Raw genomic sequence first — 20,404 nt, 5'->3', positions numbered from 1 at the left:
GATCCACAGGCAGGCAACATAGTCAGGGACAACCCCATTTTGTTGGGGAATCACATGGAGACCAAACTGCAAATCTGCTACATATGTGTGGGGGGGGCCTAGGTCCATCCCATGTATGCTCTTTGGTTGGTGATTCCCTTCCTGGGAGATGCTAGGAGTCTAAGTTAGTTTACCCTTTTGGTTATTTTGTGGAGTCCTTATCCCTTCTGGGTCCCTCAATCTTTTCCCCAATTCATCTATAAGACCTCCTAAGCTTGTTATGTTTAACTGTGGGTCTCTGCATCTCTTTTGGTTAGATGCTTGGGAGAGCCTCTCAGAGGCTTCTGTCTTAAAGCATAACAGAGCATCATTAATAATATCAGGGATTGGATCTTAGAGGCCACTGGAGACATGAATTCCAAATTAAAGTGCCTCCCTTACTTCTAGTTTTCTCTGTCTGTTTTTTAGTTATGGATCTAGATTTTATCTGTCAACTTCCCATTTCAGTCACCGTGCTGTATCCAACATTATGGGCACTCAACTGTAAGCTTCAATAAAACCTTTCTTCTCTAAGTAAGTATGATTATGTCATTTTATCACAGCTGCAAAAAAATAAGGTACACAGTGAAGTTGTGTGTTTGTGCGGAAACCCATGAAGAGAAATCACTATTTCTGATTACAGCCCCTAGGTTCTTTCTCCTTTTTCTATTAGCATCTTCCTTTTCCAACAGCAAGAGACCTGGCTCCTTTTCAGCCACAATTCTTCTAGTTGCATTATTTTTCTCCTAGAAATCAGGCCTCACCCTCTAACATTGGGACAGAGATGATTTTTAAAAACCTCTAAGCTTATAGTTCCTTATCTATAAACAAGCTCAAGACAACCTAAAATTATAGCTAGTTTTTATCAATGCCTTCCTGAATTATGGGTGTAGGCCAGTTTAATTACTGTGATGGTTAGTTTTTATTGTCAACCTGACACAATCTGGAATTATCTGGGAAGGAGAATCCCTAACAGAAGAGCTGTCTTCATCAAATTGCCCTGTGGCCATATCTGTCAGGGTTAGGGTTAGGGTCTTGATTGATGATTGATATGGAAGGGCTCAGCCCACTATGGGTGGTGTCAACCCTTGTGGTTTAGATAGGTGGTTCTGGCCTATATAAGAAAGCTAGCTGAGCTTAAGCCATGGGAAACAAGCTCATAAACATCATTCCTTTGCAGTTTCTGCTTGAGTGTCTGCCCTGATTTCCTAAGGGATGGACAGTTCCCTGTAAGGATAAGCCAAATAAACCCTTGTCTACCTAAGTTACTTTTGACCATGATTGTTTTCTCACAGCAAATCAGAACTGGTAGATCACAGAGTATGGAGCTTGCCTAGCTCCTCACAAAACTTAGTGGAACATCTTTTTATTTTTTTTATTTTTGGACCCAATGGGATTCCCATATCTACCCCCTCAAAGCCACCATGGCTGCCTATGGTCATGATGCTGTATCTCTTCTAATCAGGACTCCATCATAGATTTCTGTGGTCATGATACTATCTCTTGTATTGAGGATTTTATCATGCATGCCTATAGCAGTGAGCCCACTACTTCCCTCATAATGCCCTCTTGAATGATAATCTCATACCTGCCCCTCTCTGTGAATCCACACTCCTTTATAATAGCTCCTAGTTCTCTAAATTCTCAATATAACTATTCTGTCTTCTCCATTGCCTTTTCACCCCTGTGGAGACACCCTTTTTATCCTAGTTTAGAACTAATACTCAACATCATGCTGTGTTCACGAGTAAACATTCTTCAGACTTTGGTGAGCTAAAATATTCTATGCAAAATTTCCAATGGAAGACTTCCTCCTAGGTGACACTCTACAAGTCATACCCTGGATGCTGTCTTTGCATTATCTACACCTATATATACAGGGCCCATGTACTAACCTGTTTTCTAGTGCTGTTACAATGTGTCTGAAGCTAGGAACTGAATAAAGAAAATATGCTTATAGAGCTCAATAATTTGGATGCTTGAAAGCATGATATTATTGGCTAGGTATTGGTGAAAGCCTCCTCAGTTGCATCATCTAGTAGAAAGATAATGGAGTGAGATATACAAGAGTGAGGGAGAGAGAGAGAGAGAGAGAGAGAGAGAGAGAGAGAGAGAGAGAGAGAGAGAGAACCATTCCAATTGACGAAATACGTATTTAGCAAAACCACACCCTTTAATGTCTTTTCAGTGCATGTGACCTTCAGGTATCAAGGGTTTTTGCATCTTGTTCCTTTGGACACATGACTGATGACCACATTCATCCTTTTCATCTTTCACTCACCAAAGATCAGGCTTAATATGAGTGTTCAAAATGCTTGCTGGCACAGCAAATGATTGGAGGCTTCACCCTAATCCCTATTTCAAAATGTGCTATCCAATTCCATTCTGGGGATAAAAGAGTTTCAGAGGCCCACGTGGGCTCCCTCCCCCATCTCACCCCAGCCATAAATGGGAGGTGGAAAGAGCTCTGATCCCTCCACTATCTGAGTAGAGATTTACCATGAGTTGTCACAGATCTGTCACAGGGACTGAGGGAGAGGCCAAGAGAGACAGGAAGAGTTGGCACAGAATTGAAAAGATCAGAAGGCTGCGTGACTTGCAAGGGAGCAGGAAGGAGGGGCCTTCTTAACATTGGAGATTGGCGAACTCTACCTTCTCCAATGCAGTTTCCCATGGGCCCTGCTTGCATCTTCTTGAGAAAAGGCATTGCTGAGAAACAGCGGGTAAGGTGGGGATGGTGCGAGGATGGTAGGATGAGCAAGGGGATCTGGGGAATGGGCAAAGAAGTATGTAAATGTTGAACAAGGGGGACATATGCAGAGAGCCCGAGCTGAAGCTTGGGTAGCACTGTGTGGGCTTAAGGGTCAGTGATCAGAGGTCAGCAGCAGAGGGGGATAGTGAAGTGAGACAAATATAAAAGAGAAGATGGTATGGGGCCATTGTTGGAATTGATGGAATCATTTCATATGAGAAATCATACACTGATGATGGTAATAGTGATGCTGCTGCTGCTGGTAGTGATGAGGATGATGAAAATGATGATAGTGATCTTACACAGTGATGGTAGTAATGCTGCTGCTTCTGATGATGATTATAGTGATGGTGGTGATGATGCTGATGATGGCATTAACAAGAGCTACTGCCTAGTAAGTCCTGCTGTGTGTCATCTTGTGCAAGAGGGTTTACATTCTTGATGACATTCAGTCTTTAGAACAGCACATAAGGTTAAGTATAATTTCATTCCTATTTAACAATCTTTTTATTCTGTATCTTCTCATGGGTAAGATAAGAATACTTGAGTCTACCTCAGTGATGTGGTTCTGAGGTTTAAGCATAATTAAAGGACTTTCTCTGAACACAGTAGATGAGACATATTGTACTTTCTTTATCTGGGGGAGAAGTTGTGATCCCAGAATGTTTATGACAGAAAGTTGAAGATTAAGATACAAGGATGGGAGACAAAAAATAAGAAAGGATGAAATAAAAGTCTCATTAGAAAAGAGCCAGGGATGGAAGTTTTATTGGAGAGAGGAAGATGAAAGAGGAAGACTGTGAAGGACCAGAAAGCTTAATGGAACAATGGGCTTGTTTGGGTAGGTGGGGATTGGATTCCTGAAAATTTAAATCTCCTTTCCTGTGTTCTTTTCAGGAGAGGCCACTGGGACAGGATGAGATTGATGGTAATTCCTTATGAAGATGTCCTTCCATGTAGCCACCCATTACTGCCCCTCCTCTCCTGCATTTCTATGTAAATTATCTCATGTGAAATTTCCCTTTTCTCCTGTGCCCCTGATCAAATGTAATCTGCACAGATCATTCTGGGTCATTTTAGGCTCTGTTCCTTGAGTGTTGACAGGTGTCTGTCTCATTTGCATAAGTCACAGAGAATTAGAAATTATGCAAGATTTAGAGTGATAAAGCAAAGTTGTCTTTTTTTTTTTTTTTTTTTTTTTTTTTTATTTGCTATTTTTGAAATTGCTTGCAAGTTCACTCAAGAGTCTGAGGACCTGATTTCTCTTAGGGTCATCTTGCTAGCACATTTTTTATATCCCTGCTCTTTAAAAAAAGAACCATTTACTTCATTAAATTAATTCTTTGTAAAATCTATAGCTACGTCTCATTGATAATTTCAAGGGATACAAGTCTTCCCTAATGATTATTTCAGATTGCTTTAATACTCTTCTCTCTTGTAGAGCTCCGAGAGGCATTTCTTGAATTTGACAAGGACCGAGATGGGTTCATCTCTTACAAGGATTTGGGCAATCTCATGAGAACGATGGGTTACATGCCCACAGAGATGGAGTTGACTGAATTGGGCCAGCAAATCCGAATGAACCGTGAGAACAAGGGGCAGGAGGCATGCCTTGAATTAGGGGCAGGGTGGGAGTGAGAAAGATGTTTAGGTTGAGAGTAGCACTTTAAATAGGAAGGTGGTTAAAGAGAAGAGCAATCTGCCAGAAAGAAGTTCAGACTACGCTTAGAGAGGCTGCATTTGAAGTAGTTAGAAAAAGATGGCTCTAGGTACTAGTTGCATTTTTTATTGTTAAAATGTTAAAGATTAAAAAAAAAATCATGTGTATGAATGTTTTACCTGCATGTATGTCCATGCAACAAGCATGTGCCTGGCACCTTGTGAAAGACAGAACAGAGTGCCACATTCCCTGGAACTGGGGTTATAGATAGTAATGGGGTGCTACATGATTTCTGAGAACTAAACCCAGTTCTTCTGTAGGAATAGTGATCTTAATAGCAGAGTTCTCTAAGATCCCACTTTAAAATTTTAAATTGCATTTATTTAGTGTGTTGAGGGAGGATAGGGAGACATGTGACTGTCACAGTATGTATGTGTTGATCAGAAAACAAACTGAAGGAGTTGGCTTACACCTTTTACCATGTGGGATCTGGAGCTTGAACTCAATGTTATCTAGTTGGGAAGCAAGTCCCTTTTTACCTGCTAAGTCATCTGCCTGGCCTGTGAGTGCCACTTTCATTATTTACTTATTGTGGTCATTTTCTTTTTTTTTTTTTTCTCCTTTTTTATCAAACTAATTTTATTGGATATATTTTATTTACACTTTAAATGTTAACCCCTTCCCTGGATTCCCCTCCATATCCCCTATTCCATCATCCCTCCCCCTGATTCTATAAATATTTTGACCCACCCACCCACCACCTCCTGCCTCCCTGCTCTGACATTCCCCTACAAAGCAGCATCAAGCTTTGGCAGGAAAAAGGGCTTCTTTTCCCACTGATGCCTCAAAAGGCCATTCTCTGATATATGTACAGCTGACGCAATGGATTTGTCTATTTTTATACTTTAGAGAGTGTTTTAATCCCTGGGAGCTCTGGTTCATTAGTCTTGTTCTTATGGGGTTGCAAACCTCTTCAACTCCTTCAATTCATTCTCTAACTCCTCCATTAAGGACTTCGATCTCAGTTCTATGGTTGTTTGCAAGCATCCACCTCTGTATTTATTATTCTCTGGCAGAGCTTCTCAAGAAACTGCTATATCAGGCTCCTGTAAGCATTCACTTCTTGGCATCAGGAATATTGTTTGGGTTTAGTGGCTGGAAATGAGATGGATCCCCAGGTAGGGCAGTCACTGGATGACCTTTCCTTCAGGCTCTGCTCCAAACTTTGTCTCCATATTTCTTACTGAGAATATTTTTGTTCCACCTTCTATGAAGAACTGAAGCATCTGTACTTTGGTCATCCTTCTTGAACTTTATGTGATCTGTGAATTGTATCTTGGGTATTCCGAGCTTTTGGTCTTATCAGTGAATGAATACCATGGGTGTATTCTGTGATTGGGTTACCTCACTTAGGATGATATTTTCTAGATTAATTCATTTGCCTAAAAATTTCATGAAGTCATTGTTTTTAATAGCCTAGTATACTCCATTGTGTGAATGTACCACAGTTTCTGCATCTATTCCTCTGTTATAGGACATGTGGGTTCTTTCCAGCTCATAGCTATTATAAATAAAGCTGCTATGAACATGCCTTCTATGATGTATTTGCTTATTTTTGTTCCAGAGTTTTCTGGTGTGCTGCCAAGCTGCTAGTGTATGCTCTCTTTTGTTTCTTTTTGGAGCCACTCACGGCTATGAGTTTTCTTCTTAGCATTGCTTTCATTGTGTACCATAAGTTTAGGTATGTTGTGCTTTTATTTTCATTAAATTCTATAAAGTCTTTAATTTTTCATTTTTTTTTCTTAATCAAGTTATCAATGAGTAGAGCATTGTTCAGCTTCCATGTATATGTGGGCTTACTGTTGGTTTTGTTGTTATTGAATGAAGGACTGTCTTAGTCCATAGTTGTCTGATAGGATACATGGGATTATTTCAATCTTGTATCTGTTAAGGCCTGTTTTGCAACCAACTATATGGTCAGTTTTGGAGACTGTACCATGAGGTACTGAGAAGAAGTTTTATTGTTTTAGGATGAAATGTTCTATAGATGTCTGTTAAATCCATTTAGTTTATAACTTCTCTTAGTTTCACTGTGTCTCTGTTCAGTTTCTGTTTCCATGATCTGTCCATTGATGAGAGTGGGGTGTTGAAGTCTCCCACAATTATTGTGGGGGGGGCAATATATGCTCTGAGCTTTAGTAAAGCTTCTTTTATGACTGTGGGTGGCCTTGCATTTAGAGCATAGATGTTCAGAACTGAGAGTTCATTTTGGTAGATTTTTTCTTCAATAAATAAAAAGTGTCCCTTCCTTATATTTTTGATAACTTTTGGTTGAAAGTTGATTTTATTTGATATTAGAATGGATACTCCTGCTTGTTTATATTGGGGCTATTTGCTTGGAAAATTGTCTTCCAGCCTTTTACTCTGGGGTCTGTTTCTCTTCATCACTGAGATCAGTTTCCTGTGTACCGCAAAATGCTAGGTCTTGTAGCACATCCAGTCTGTTAGTCTATGTCTATTTTATTGGGGAATTTGGTTCATTGATGCTGAAAGATATTAGGGACAAGTGATTGTTGCTTCCAGTTATTTTTGTTCTTAGAGGCAAAACCATGCTTGTGTGGCTGTTTTCTTTTTTCATTTGGAAAAAAATTATTTGAGAAGAAAGCCAAATGAAACCTAATTCTTTGTAAGCTAAAATAATTATATTAACATATTTTAATTATTAATAATAAACACTTAAAGTAGAGATATTCCTTGACCTCAAGTTAGAAATATCACCAGTGAAAATGTACTTGATCCAATCACTGTGTACATGCAAACTTCAATCTGTCCGCCTTAATATAGGTGCTGCAAATGCCTACATTAGCCTACAGCTGAGCAAAATATATCTAACAAAATGCCTATCTCATAAAACAGTGAACTCTATGCCATTAATGTATATAATACAGCTCAGAAAGTGAAAATAGTGACTTATATGAGCATTTACTACTCACATTCAGCTGTGTCCCCCTAGATCCATGGAGGGTTTGAATCATTGAGTTAAAATTTGTCTTTGGATGATGGGAAGCTGTAGTGGTAAGTTCACAAATTTCTGACAGAAGTCTGGCTTTTTCACACTGCCTGCACCTAGAAAGCATTATATCCAGCCACATAGCACTGTCTTGAAAACAAATCAGAAGTCAGAATTGGAAGGATTATCTGTTGTTTAGTACATGTCACACTGAGAAGCATTCATGACATCATTCATGGCAAAGTCAATACCACAATGGACAGCAGCTGGAACGGGGTTAGAGGAGATGCAGTGGTTCTTCTTGTTCTTCCAAACAAAAAGATTGCATCTGTGAGAAATACCACATTTGTTTTGTTTTGTTTTCTTGCTGTTAATGAAATTAAACTGCAAAGGCATCAAAAGACAGAAAGCAATCAGAGAGGTTCTCTGCCTTTTATTCCCTGTTACAGTCAGGCATATGTTATCCATGTTCTTGGCAGCCTTGCCTAAATGTTGCCTTTTCAATTGTCTAAATTCTGATTATAAATGTTGAGATGTATTCCTTCAGTCACAGGAAGAAAGATTTAAAGCATCTTGGCTGAGATTCAAACCTAAGTTTCTGTAGACTCAACAAGGACCCCAAATTCAGAGGAAATTCATGCTGTATAGGAAGCCTAGGATAATTAAAATAAATAAATTAATTAAAAATAAAATAAAGTCTAGAATAATTTTTAAATTAAAGAATTTTATTTTAAAAAAACAAATAAATGTACAGATTTTAAAAGCATTTTTGCATAAAACTATATGACTATATTTTTGTCAGCACTTCAGTTTTTTAAAAAGGTTTGATAGTATGCATTGAAAGCTTACTAGTTACAATGAGCATAAAGTACATATAAAATAAAACATAACATGGAAATAGTTCAAGTTTTCTTGGTGTATAAAGATTAAACATAATGATTTTTAAATACCAAGGATTGCCACAAGGCTGTATTCTTAGCTCTTGAATTCTTAATGATTTAAGGTCTAGGTGCACCACATAATGAGAGGGTGCTATACACTAATTTTTTTTTCTAAAAAGGACTGAGAATTCCACATTTTGTCCTTTTTCTTTTTGAGCTTCATGTGATCTGTGAGTTGTTTCTTGGGTATTCAGAGCTTTCTGGGGCTAGTATCCAATTATCAGTGACTGCATATTATGTCTATTCTTTGTGACTGGGATACCTAATCTAAGATGATATTCTCTAGTTCCATCCATTTCCTAGGAGTTTCGTGAAGTCATTCTTTCTAATAGCTGAGTAGTATTCCATTGTGTAAATGTACCACAATTTCTGTATCCATTCATCTACTGAAGGACATCTGGGTTCTTTCCAGCTTCTGGCTATTATGAATAGGGCTGCTGTGAACACGGTGGAGCATGTGCTCTTATTATATATTGGACCATCTTTGGGGTATATGCCCTGAAGTAAAATAACTGGGTCTTCAGGTAGTACTATGTCCAATTTTCTGAGGAACTGCCAGACTGATTTCCAGAGTGGTTGTACCAGCTTACAATCCCACCAACAGGGGAGGAGTGTTCTTCTTTCTCTGTATCCTCACCAGCTCTGCTGTCATCTAAGTTTTTGATCTTAACCATTCTGACTGATGTTAGGTGGAATCTCAGGGTTGTTTTGATTTGCAATTCCCTGATGACTAGGGATGTTGAGCATTTCCTTAGATGCTTCTCAGGCATTCGATATTCCTCAGTTGAGAATACTTTGTTTAGCTCTGTACTCCATTTTAAATAGGATTGTTTGTTTCCCTACAGTCTAACTTCTGGAGTTCTTTGTATATACTAGATATTAGAACTCCATCAGATGTGTGAAAGGTAAAAATCCTTTCCCAGTCTGTTTGTTAGCTGCTGTTTTGTTTTCTTGACAGTGTCCTCAGCCTTACAGAAACTTTGCAATCTCATAAAGACCCATTTATTGATTTTTGATCTTAGAGCATATGCCATTGGTGTTCTGTTCAGGAAATTTTCCTCTGTGCTTATGTTCTCAGCTTTTCCTCACTTTCTCTTCTAATAGTTTCAGTGTACCTGGTTTTATGTGGAGATCTCAGATCCACATACACTTGAGCCTTGTACGAAGATTTAAGAAAGGATCAATTTTCATTCTTCTGAATGCTGACTACCAGTTGAACTAGCACCATTTGTTGAAGAGGCTGTCCTTTTTCCACTGATGTTTTGTCAAGGATCACGTGACCATATGTGTGAGGGTTGATTTCTGGATCTTGTATTCTGTTCCATTGATCTACCTGCCTATCTCTGCACCATTACCATGTGATTTTTTAACACAATTGCTTTTTAATATAGCTTGAGGTCAAGGATAGTGATTCCCACAGAAGTTTTCTTGTTGAGAATAGATTTTGGTATTTTAAGTTTTTGGTATTCCAGATGAATTTGCAAATGAGTTGACATTTTGATGGGAATTGCATTGAATTTGTAGATTGCTTTTGGTAAGATGGCCATTTTTGCAACATTTATCATTCTAATCCAATGGGAGATCTTTCCATCTTCTGAGATTTTCAATTTCCTTCATCAGAAAGTTTTGTCATACATATCTTTCACTTGCTTAATTAGGCTCACCCCAACTTATATCATATTGTTTGTGACTATTGTGAAGAGTATCTTTTCACTAATTTCTTTCTTAGCATGGATATCCTTTGAGTAGAGGAAGGCTACTGATTTGTTTGAGTTAATTTTATATCCAGCCAATTGGCTGAAGTTGTTTATCAGCTGTAAGAGTTCTCTGGTGGAATTCTTGGGTTCACTTAATTATACTATCATGTCATCAGCAAATAGTGATATTTTGACTTCTTCTTTTCTGATTTGCATTCCTTTGACTTACTTTTGTTTTCTAATTGCTCTGGCCAAGACTTCCAGTCCTATATTGAATGGATAAGGGGACAGTGGGCAGCTTTGTCTAGTTGCTGATTTTAGTGAGATTGCTTCAAGTTTCTCACCATGTAGTTTGATGTTGGCTCCTGGTTTACTGTATATTGCTTTTACTCTGTTTAGGGATGGGTCTTAGATTCCTCCTCTATCCAAAATTTTTAACATGAAGGGGTGTTAAATTTTTTTAAATGCTTTCTCAGCATCTAGTGAGATGATCATGTGATTGTTTTTTTCTTTGAATTTGTTTATATGGTGGATTATGTTGATGGATTTCCACATATTGAACCATTCCTGTATCCCTTGGCAGAAACCCAGAACTCTCTTTAGGCCAAAAAGGACCCTTTTCCAGAGAGCACCGAGCTCTATGTGCTTGTAACCTCTCCAACAAGAGTGTTTCTCTTTCTCCATGTCTATGACAGTATTTTCTGTCACCTGCATTTTTGATCTTAGCCATCTGGCTGATGTGAGGTGGAGTCTCAGGATCCTTATGATTTTCATTTCCCTGATGACTAAGGATGTTAAACATTTCTTTAGGTGCTCGTAGGCCATTCAATATTCCTCAGTTGAGAATCTTCGTTTTTCTCTGTAATTCATTTTAATAGGGTTATTTAGATCCTTAGTAGAGTCTAATGTCTTGAGTTCTTTGTATATCTATATCTATATCTATATCTATATCTATATCTATATCTATCTATATCTATATCTATATCTATATCTATATCTATATCTATATCCATATCCATATCCATATCCATATCTATCTATATATCTATCTATCTATATATATATATATATATATATATTAGATATTAGCCTTCTACTGAGTGTAGGAGTAGTAAAGATCTTTACCTAATCTATTGGTTGTTGTTTTCTCCTGTTTCCAGTATACTTTGACTTACAGAAGCTTTTCAGTTTTATCTGGTCACATTTGTCAATTCTTTTTTTATTTATGTTTTAAATTAAAAATTATTGGATATTGTATGTATTTACATTTCAAATGTTTCCCCCCTCTCCCCTGTACAATGCAACCCTTCTCCGTGCTCCTCAATAGTTTTGTTCAATTCCTTGACCTGTTTGGTTTTTTCCTTGTAATACTTTAAGGGATTTTTGTGTTTTCTCTTTAATGGTTTCTACCCTTTTGCCTGTGTTCTTCTTTATTTCTCTAAGGGTTTTTTATGTCCTTCTTATAATCATTGTAAGATTTTAATTCCAAATCTTGCCTTTCTGGTGTGTTAAGTTATTCAGGGGGGAACTGGGTTCTGATGATGCCAAGTAGCCTTGATTTCTGTTGCTTAGGTTCTTGGTCTTGACTCTTGCCCTTTGGTTATCAGTGGTGTTATTTGGTCTTTCTGTCTCTGACTAGAGCTTGTCCCTTTTGTGAGTCTGTGATCCTGTGATCTTAGGAGTGAGAGCATTCTTGGGGACCAGTTTTTTTTTTTTTTTTTTTTTTTGAGGGAGGCAGGACTTAGGCATGGAGGGCTGTGGGAATCTTTAACTTTGTGTGCAGATGGAGACTGGAGGACCCTGTTTCAGGATGCTACACAAGTTTCTGTGCCTCATGTGCTTCTGGTGGGTCCCTCTTTGGACAAGTATTGAAACAAAAGTGGTGTCTTACCTGTGGGCTTAGGAGTGAGAGCAGTCCTGGAATACCACCTCTCTCTGTGAAGGATGTGATATTGAGAGAGCTATGTGACAGCCTTAGCTCCAGGGGACAAATGGAGACCTTTATGCCACTTAAGACAGGGACTTGGTGTGCTATTCCCTGGATATTCTGGCACAATTCTTCAATGAACACAAAGGGATAAATATCATTACACTTGAAAGAGACTGGTCTATATTTAAATTTATATTTCTTCTATTGGTCTATAAATGGTGGATGCATAAGCTTTAAACCAATGAGATATCTGCTAAGTGGGTCTGGACTGATGATTCAGTGGTTAAGAATGCCTACTGCTTTTGCAAACAACTGAGTTTGGATTCCAGTATTTATGTTGGGCAGCTCAGACATCTGTAATTTCATCTCTAGTGGAATCTGGCACCCTCTTCTGGCCTTTGAGGTAACTGCATTCATGTACACACACACACACACACACACACACACACACACACACACACACACACACACGAGTTTAAAATGAATAAAAATTAATGAGGCTTTATAAAGGCCACCCAGTTATATGTATATCTTCTGCAGTAAATATTAAAAATATATAAATTGTTTATCTCTCTATTGGCCCTGAGGTCTCACTACTCAGGCCTGACCCTGATACAGAGCCACATGCACCTCTGTCACTCGACCCATGCCACCTGGTCTGAGCCACCCTCACGGCCCAACCCTATCTAGGCAACTCTCTTCCCTTGATGGTATTCCTCTGCCTGCCTTTTGGCTTCATCCCGGGTGTTTGTTTACCCCAATACTCAACACAAACACAACTCTACAGCCAATAGCTTATCATACAAGTTTATATATTCAACTCTCAATCCATAAACCCTCTATACAACAAGACTGCATGGAATAGACAAAGATACAAACTGCCATTCTTTATGAGATATTAGACCTATAAAATTCTTAATGTTTATAGCTATTTAATGCCAATCAGTCCCACCTGGGTCTAGCTGGTCCTTGGGAACCTCCATGTTGCGACAACCTCTTCCTCATCCTCCGACCTCCTCAGACCACTTTTCTCTCCCTTGCCCCACCCAGTCACTGTCTTTTCTTTATTTTACTAATTAAAATGGAAAGGTTCAGATGAAGTTACCTCAGGAGTATATGACTAGGCAGCCCTTCTTGGGGAAGTGGAACTAATACTAAAATGAAACAGCTTCAGGACAATCTACATATATCCCTTGTTTAATTTCATATTGGAGCAACCTGAGAATTTACTTGACCAGGTAGAGGTGAAAATGCAAAGAAAATCCTTATAATTTAGAAGGATAGGAGCTGACCTATTTATGGCTTTAATGGGAAAGTGGAGGAATGGAAACTTAAGAGTCTGTGGAATCCTTTCTAATCATGCTCTTTCTTTGGCAGTTGGTGGCCGTGTAGACTTTGAAGACTTTGTGGAACTTATGACCCCCAAATTGCTTGCAGAGACAGCAGGGATGATTGGTGTTCAGGAGATGAGAGATGCCTTCAAGGAGGTGAGCTAATAACTCCATGATATTGACAGATGTGAAAGGAAGACATAGAGGAGCCATTTTATTATTCTACAACATAGACCATGCCCACCAAAATCAACTAGTTATGATTAGGTACAAAAAATAATAATAACATATTCCAAACATTTGGCAATATGTATTCATCTGATTTGATTCTCACATGCAATATTTGGAGTAAACACAATTCCTATCAAACGTATGGAAATACTGAGGCTCAAAGATCACAGATAATATCCAATACACTATTTTCCACAGGTTGGAACCTCTTGATTCCTTAAATTAGAAGGAAGAATCTAAGAGTTTGATATTTTTATATGAGCTGAGTTGTTCTATGGAAGCACATTCTAGGACAGAGCTATATGATAGGAAGATATTTGTGGAAGGGAGATAAGACCAAATGATGGATATAACAAGAAATAGATAGGGTCTCCAGGAACTGTGGGTATGGATCAGTCTGGAGACCCTCCCTATAATCTTCCAGTGAGGGGATGGGTTGTGACTCAGCACTAAATCATTGCTTTAGTGTGTGCAAGGCCTTGGTCCCTGTTTAGCTCTCATTTCATATGTATTCTGTTTTCCTCTTTCCTCCTCCCTTTAAATATCTTCTTTCCCTCTTATTGTCTGCATTCTAGTTTCATTTCTTATATATGCATACACATCTATACTCAAATTTAAATCTAGGTGCCATACATGAGAGATAATGTCTAGCTTTTTCTTTCTTCATCTGGTTTGTTTACCAAAATAATTTTCAATTTCATCTATCTTCTTACAAATGTCATGATTAAATTTCTCTTTATGTCTGCATAAAATCAGAAAGAAATTAAATATTTATGATAATATAATACTCATAGTGACATAGGATAATATTAAAAGGCTGATGACACACATTCAATCTTCAGAACTCACATAGTGGGTCCTGCAAGTTGTTATCTGACTTTCATGGTGCACCATGGAATATATGTGCCCACATGTGTGTACACACATAAACAAATAAATGAAATGATTTGTTTAAGGGCATGTAAAGCAAACAAAAGCTTCTGGTCATGACAGATCTGTCACCTAGTTGTGATGATGATTCCTTGAGTCTATGCATACATCCAAACTCATCTAGTTGTATGCAATAGTCATATATATAGATCTTTGTATATATGTGGCACTCCAATAAATGTATTAAGAATAATGTAGGGAAAATTAAAAAAAATAATGTTGATGAGCAAACATTCTAGTAGGTGATATGTCCTAAGTGTTTAGCTTAGTTCTTGGCCTCTAGTGAGTGACTAGAACCCTCACCTTCTTTAAGGCAATCCTTGCCAATGCAGTTGACCCAGCCTCATTGTTTCTGTTTAGTTTGATACCAATGGAGATGGGGAGATCACACTGGCAGAGCTGCAGCAGGCCATGCAGAGGCTGCTGGGGGAGAAGCTCACACCCCGGGAGATTGCTGAGGTGGTACAGGAGGCTGACATCAATGGAGATGGCACTGTTGACTTTGAAGGTAATAAATTTGGGCAGAAATCTAGGAATCTACACCTGTCACTTCTCTATGTGGTTCTCCAAGTCATCTACCCTTTAATCTTCTCCAAGTTTTTATTTGAAGATGTGTTTGAACTTCATGAGTGTTGCTGTGATAAAACAGTTCACTCACCAGCCTTTGCTCAGATAGCCTTTTCTTTTTTTCCCCTTTTAAAGTTTGATATATTTTATTTACATTTCAAATGTTATCCCTTTTCCTGGTTTTTCCTCCACGAACCTCTTATACTTTTCCCCTCTCCCTGCTTCTATGGTGGGCCCCTCTACCCACCAACCTCCTCCCACCTCCCTACCCTGACATTCCTCTACACTGGAGCATCAAGCCTTGGTAGGATCAATGGTTTCTTTTTCTATTGATGCCCAACAAGGCCATCTTTTGCTACATATGCAACTGGAGCCATGGGTTCATCCATTTCTATTCTCTGGATAGTGGTTTAGTCCATGGGGGTTCTGGTTGGTTGGTCTTGTTGTTCTTATGGAGTGGCAAACTCTTTCAACTCCTTCTATCCTTTCTCTAACTCCATTCTCAGTTCAATGGTTGGCTGTGAACATCTGCCTCTTTATTTGTCATGATCTGGCAGAGCCTCTCAGGAGACAGCTATATCAGGCTCCTTTCAGCATATACTTCTTGGCATCAGCAATATTGTCTGAGTTTGGTGGCTGTATATGAGTTGATATGGGCTAAATCTCCAGGGGGCCAGTCTCTGGATGGCCTTTGCTTTGGTCTCTGCTTCAGAATTTGTCTCCATTTGTCCTCCTGTGAATAATTCTGTTCCCCCTTCTTGCACTTTTGTCTTCCTTCTTCTTGAGCTTCATGTGGTCTGTGAATTGTATTAACATTTTTATGTAGCCCACTTGTCTAGGGAATGATGTTGCCCACAGTAGACTGGGATATTGTATACCAATTAGTAACCAAACACTACTGCACAGATATGCCCACAGACCATTCTGATTCTGGTAGTTCTTCAGTTGAGGTTTCCTCTTTTCAGACAACTCTAGGTTGTGTCAAGTTGATAATAACTATGAACTAGAACTCTGTGTGATCATATTTGAGAGAGGCATATATTAGCTATATCAAGTGTAAATTGTGTTATTCTCTGATTTATACTGATCAGAATCTAGCCTTAAGGTGGGGTCAAAATCTATAGTCTGTTTTTTCAAGTCTATGCCTTTTCAGCCTACCCAGTACTATCTTTTGTAACTATGATGTGAATTATTATGTTCTAGAGAAACGTGTTTCCTATTCTGTATCCTTCAACTTCTCTTCTTTTGTAATGTATGTCCTGCCCACTTGTACTTATACAACTTATGCATCCATCAAGAATACAAGCCAATCTCCTTTTGTCAATAGTTTCCCCTCTCCCTTACCTGAATGTATTACACCTGACTGTGAGCCTTACAGGAATTTTTGTTTTTTCCTGTGGAACATATCTTGTGTTTGTTTCCATGCTTTAGGAAAGCTGAGGATCTTTCTCCCACCCATCCTCTCTGTCTGGTGTTTGTGTATGAAGTCAATGGATAATGTGTGTGAGTGTGTGTGGACAATGTGTGTGTGTGTGTGTGTGTGTGTGTGTGTGTGTGTGTGTGTGTGTGTGTGCATGAGAGAGAGAGAGAGAGGGAGAGAGATAAAGAGAGAGGGAAAGAAAGGGAGAGAAATAGAGAGGGAGAGAGAGGGAGAGAAAGAGAGGGAGAGAGAGAGAGAGAAAGAGAGAAACAGAGAGAAAGAGACGGGGGAGGTGGACACTCACAGAATTCAGAAGAGGGTATTGGGTATCCTGATCAATCACTTTCCACTCTATTCCACCGAGACTGAAGCTCTCTCTGAACCTGTAGCTAGGCTGGTAGTTTGCAAGCCCCAGCACTCGTCTTCTTTCCACAGCACTATGGTTATAGGAACACAATGGGATTCTTATTTCAGTACCAGGGATGCAAAGTGAGTTTCTCCTGCTTTTGAAGCAAACACTGATCCAGATCCTCAGTCATTTTTAGGGGGAAGGGTTGGAAACCATATTTGTTCTAAAGGTCCCCAAATGAAAACTTAGTAAATTTGTTGGTATCTGCTGAATTTTATTGTTCTTAGATGTACCATTGTGCATCAGTGAAAGCGGGGGAAAAGATTGAGGTGAGGCTATCAGATATATCTTTAGGTCAAAGCTAAGCAATGGAAGAATAGGATGACCTCAAGGCAGAGTGGGGCCAGCCTTTTTATCTGGAATTAAGTCTAAACAAAGTAATGGGCAACATGTCTCTTCAAGATTTTCTATTTACTGTTCACTTAATCTTAGACAGAACACTGAAAGATAGAACAAAGGCTAGAAATACATCTCTGTAGGTAAGAACATTTGATGTCCAAGTATGACTACCTGAGTTTGGATGCCTACTATTCAGGGCCCTATGCCTGTAACTGGTGGTAGATAGAGCTAGAGAGCAGAGGTTCACTGCAGTTCCCTAGTCACCAGCCTAACAAAAAATTGGTGAGAAGAGTCTGGAGAGATGGCTCAGTAGTTCAGAGTGTTGGCTGTTCTTCTAGAGGTCCCATTACCCACAGAGGCTTTTAACTCCAATTCCAGGAGCTCTAAGGTCCTTTTTTTGTTTTTACTGGGCACTGTGTACATATAATACATAGGTAGACATGCAGGCAAAATACAAATGCACATTAAAACAACACCAGTAGCAACAACAACTAGTAAAGCCACAGGTTCAATGAGAGATCCATTTTCAAGGGAATAAGATGAGGAGGATTAGAGGACACTGGGTATCCTCATATGCCCTCCAAGTGTGCATGCACAGGTGCACATGCATCTGTACATACATTTATATAACATACACACACACTCACACTCATACACAAACTTTAGTAAAGTACTAATTTCTGTTTATAAGATCTTAGTATGTTTTATCAACACTGTGTCATAGAGAGTTCAAGGTACTTCTTAAAGATTAATGTCATTGCCTAAAACATAGGAGAAGCTCTCCAAAGTAACTCCAGATGCCTCACAGAGGTGCCCCACAGAATTCTTTTTTCCTTTCTTTCTTCAGAGTTTGTGAAGATGATGTCTCGTTGAAGAGGTAATGGAAGCTCCAGACACATACTGCCTTGTTAAGATGGGATGAACACTTGCGGAGCACTGGAGGCCCAGAATATCTTGTAGGATGAAGGACAGGAATGGCCCTGCCACCTTATTGACTGGGGTTCAACTGCAAACAGTTGCTTTTCTTCTTGGGATCAGAGGCATACATAGAAGCAAATTTAGAAAGAAGACTTTATGTATATAAATCTGAATTATAAATACTAGAACCCAGTGTTACTCAAACATTCATCAATGAGGCTATAGCATTATTTTCTAATCTGTTTCCCACTAGATTCTGCTTTCATGCCTCCCTTGGTTAAAAGATGGTTGGGAACTTTTTCACAGTCTGAAAGGAAGAAAAGAGAACCTTTCAAAAACTTATACAGATAGCATACCTTTTGCCTGGCTATTCTACCAACAACCTTATTTTTTTCTCTTGATAAGAGAGTGCCCCACTATTCAAAAGGTTATATGGGGATCCTGGTAAGTCTTTGTTTAGAAATGTCTCAGGAAGAGACATTCAAGGTTGTGTTTTTCCAATTTCACAAAAGCACAGTCTGTCCTCCACCCCTACTCTTTGTAAACACCTGTGTCCCTGCCCTAGTGTGAAATACCCCAGGGGAACTGAGCTAAGCCACAAATCTGGATTATCAAGGTTTAGTGCAAGCTGATTCCAGTAATTAATCCCTTGGGAGAGAGAGGGGGAGAGACAGAGAGAGACAGAGACAGAGAGACAGAGAGACAGAGAGAGGCAAAGTGTCAGAGAGAGACAGAAAGGGGAAGGGGTAGGATTCCCCAAATTTTTAGCCAAGACAAAACACATTCCTGGAAGGCCTCTGCCCATGTGTTGATCTACTCCAGGCTTTTCCAGGCCTGTTTCTACCATAGGTAGTTTGTGAACTTCATCTCTAGTGCACCAACGTGGATTTGAACCCTTCAGTTGTTTTATCATTCAAGATAAAGAATCTGTGTCATGTCTTCCTTCCAGCTTTTCTTGCCTTGAAGTCCATTATGTAGAAATAAAGAATACATCTTCTATCCTTGATTGAATAGCCTCAATTTAAAGGACTAAAATAAAGTAAAAGTGGAAGAAGAATACATTTCCCATCAATCATCTTGTCTGTGGATTCTCTGTTTCTGTTGTGTCACTGTCCAGGCACCACTTGATTTTCTTTTAGTGGTTTTTTTGTGTGTGTTTATGTAGCAATTGTCTCAGAATTGAAACATTTCAACCCAGAATATAGCTTGAGAAGAGTCAGGAAATCCTAAAGAAGGTTCCCTAAGACTCAGAAAGTAACCTCCTCCCTTCTCAGAGGTGAAAGAGAGGGGTGGTGGTGGGAGAGTGTTGGAGACCAGCTCAGTCAAACAACTGGTTCCCAAGGGCAGAAGCGAGGACTGAAAGAAAAAGATAGTTAGTCAAAATTGTAACATGACTTAGGCCAGTCTTGAGGCTGAAGAAAGAAACCTTGTTTATTCAGTCCTCTTTTAACTACCTTAATTACATGCAGAAAGATAACATCAGTTCTGAGTCAGGGAACAAGCAAGTTAATAATAAAAAATCCTGTAAACATCTTTCTGGAGGCCAGGTGTGAAGATCCTGGACAAAAGGGAATCCCAAGAGACAAAGAGACTGCCACACCTACATCAGCTGAGCCTGCCCTTGGCTACAGGTTACAATTCCAAGTGTTCTGCCCCCAAGCTTTAAATGCAAATGTTCTTAATTTGGGCCAGTTTCCTAAGTATAGGACCAGAGTCAGATTCCTGCCTTGACCAGCTTCTGATTGTCCTAGTGAAGTAAAAATTTCTGCCACCAACTGTCCAGGGGTGCCAAAATGCTCTCCACAGGAGGGACAGTGAGTAGGGAGATTGTTAGAAGGGGGGGGGGACTGCAATCAGGAATGTTAAGTAAATAAACAAATTAATGGAAATAAAACAAGACATAGGACTTATTGGTCTGGAAAGATCCCTCTGCTGCTCTTCCAGCAGACTGGATTTTGATTCTTAGCACGCATGTGGTGCTTATAATCATCTATAACTTCAGTTCTAGGGTATCTGTCTCCATTTTTGGCTTCTGTGGAACCTGCATGGATGTAGTTCACATATATATGTGGGGACAAAACATCCCTAAACATTAAAAAAAGAAGATTGACTATATGGTCTTAGATTTCTTGAGAATAACAATCTGGAGGAAGGTAAAGTAAGGGAATGGTATGCTTATATCCACTAGGAAACAAATGAAAAGAAATTAAATTCAAGGTCTGATAATCTCAAGGCCTGATAATCTTATTGC

General features: G+C 39.1%; 1 protein-coding gene across 2 annotated transcripts; it reads left to right on the top strand.

The window, feature by feature from the left end:
- Positions 1-2,678: 2,678 nt before the first annotated feature.
- On the top strand, positions 2,679-18,108 carry CABP5 (calcium binding protein 5; the record flags this gene model as incomplete). 2 transcript variants are annotated; one of them, XM_080908329.1, is made up of 6 exons in its annotated part: positions 2,679-2,741; positions 3,671-3,698; positions 4,212-4,355; positions 13,386-13,495; positions 14,861-15,008; positions 18,083-18,108. In XM_080908329.1, the coding sequence occupies 6 exons, from the start codon at positions 2,679-2,681 to the stop codon at positions 18,106-18,108; spliced, it is 519 nt and encodes a 172-aa protein (XP_080764455.1). The 2 variants fall into 2 exon arrangements, with proteins under 2 accessions (XP_080764455.1, XP_080764454.1); XM_080908328.1 differs by having other exon boundaries at positions 3,668-3,698.
- Between the last annotated feature and the right edge of the window lie 2,296 nt (positions 18,109-20,404).

Source organism: Micromys minutus (genome assembly GCF_963924665.1).
Source record: "Micromys minutus genome assembly, chromosome: 32".
Lineage (NCBI taxonomy): Eukaryota > Metazoa > Chordata > Mammalia > Rodentia > Muridae > Micromys > Micromys minutus.
This window is presented reverse-complemented; position numbering and strand designations above follow the sequence as displayed.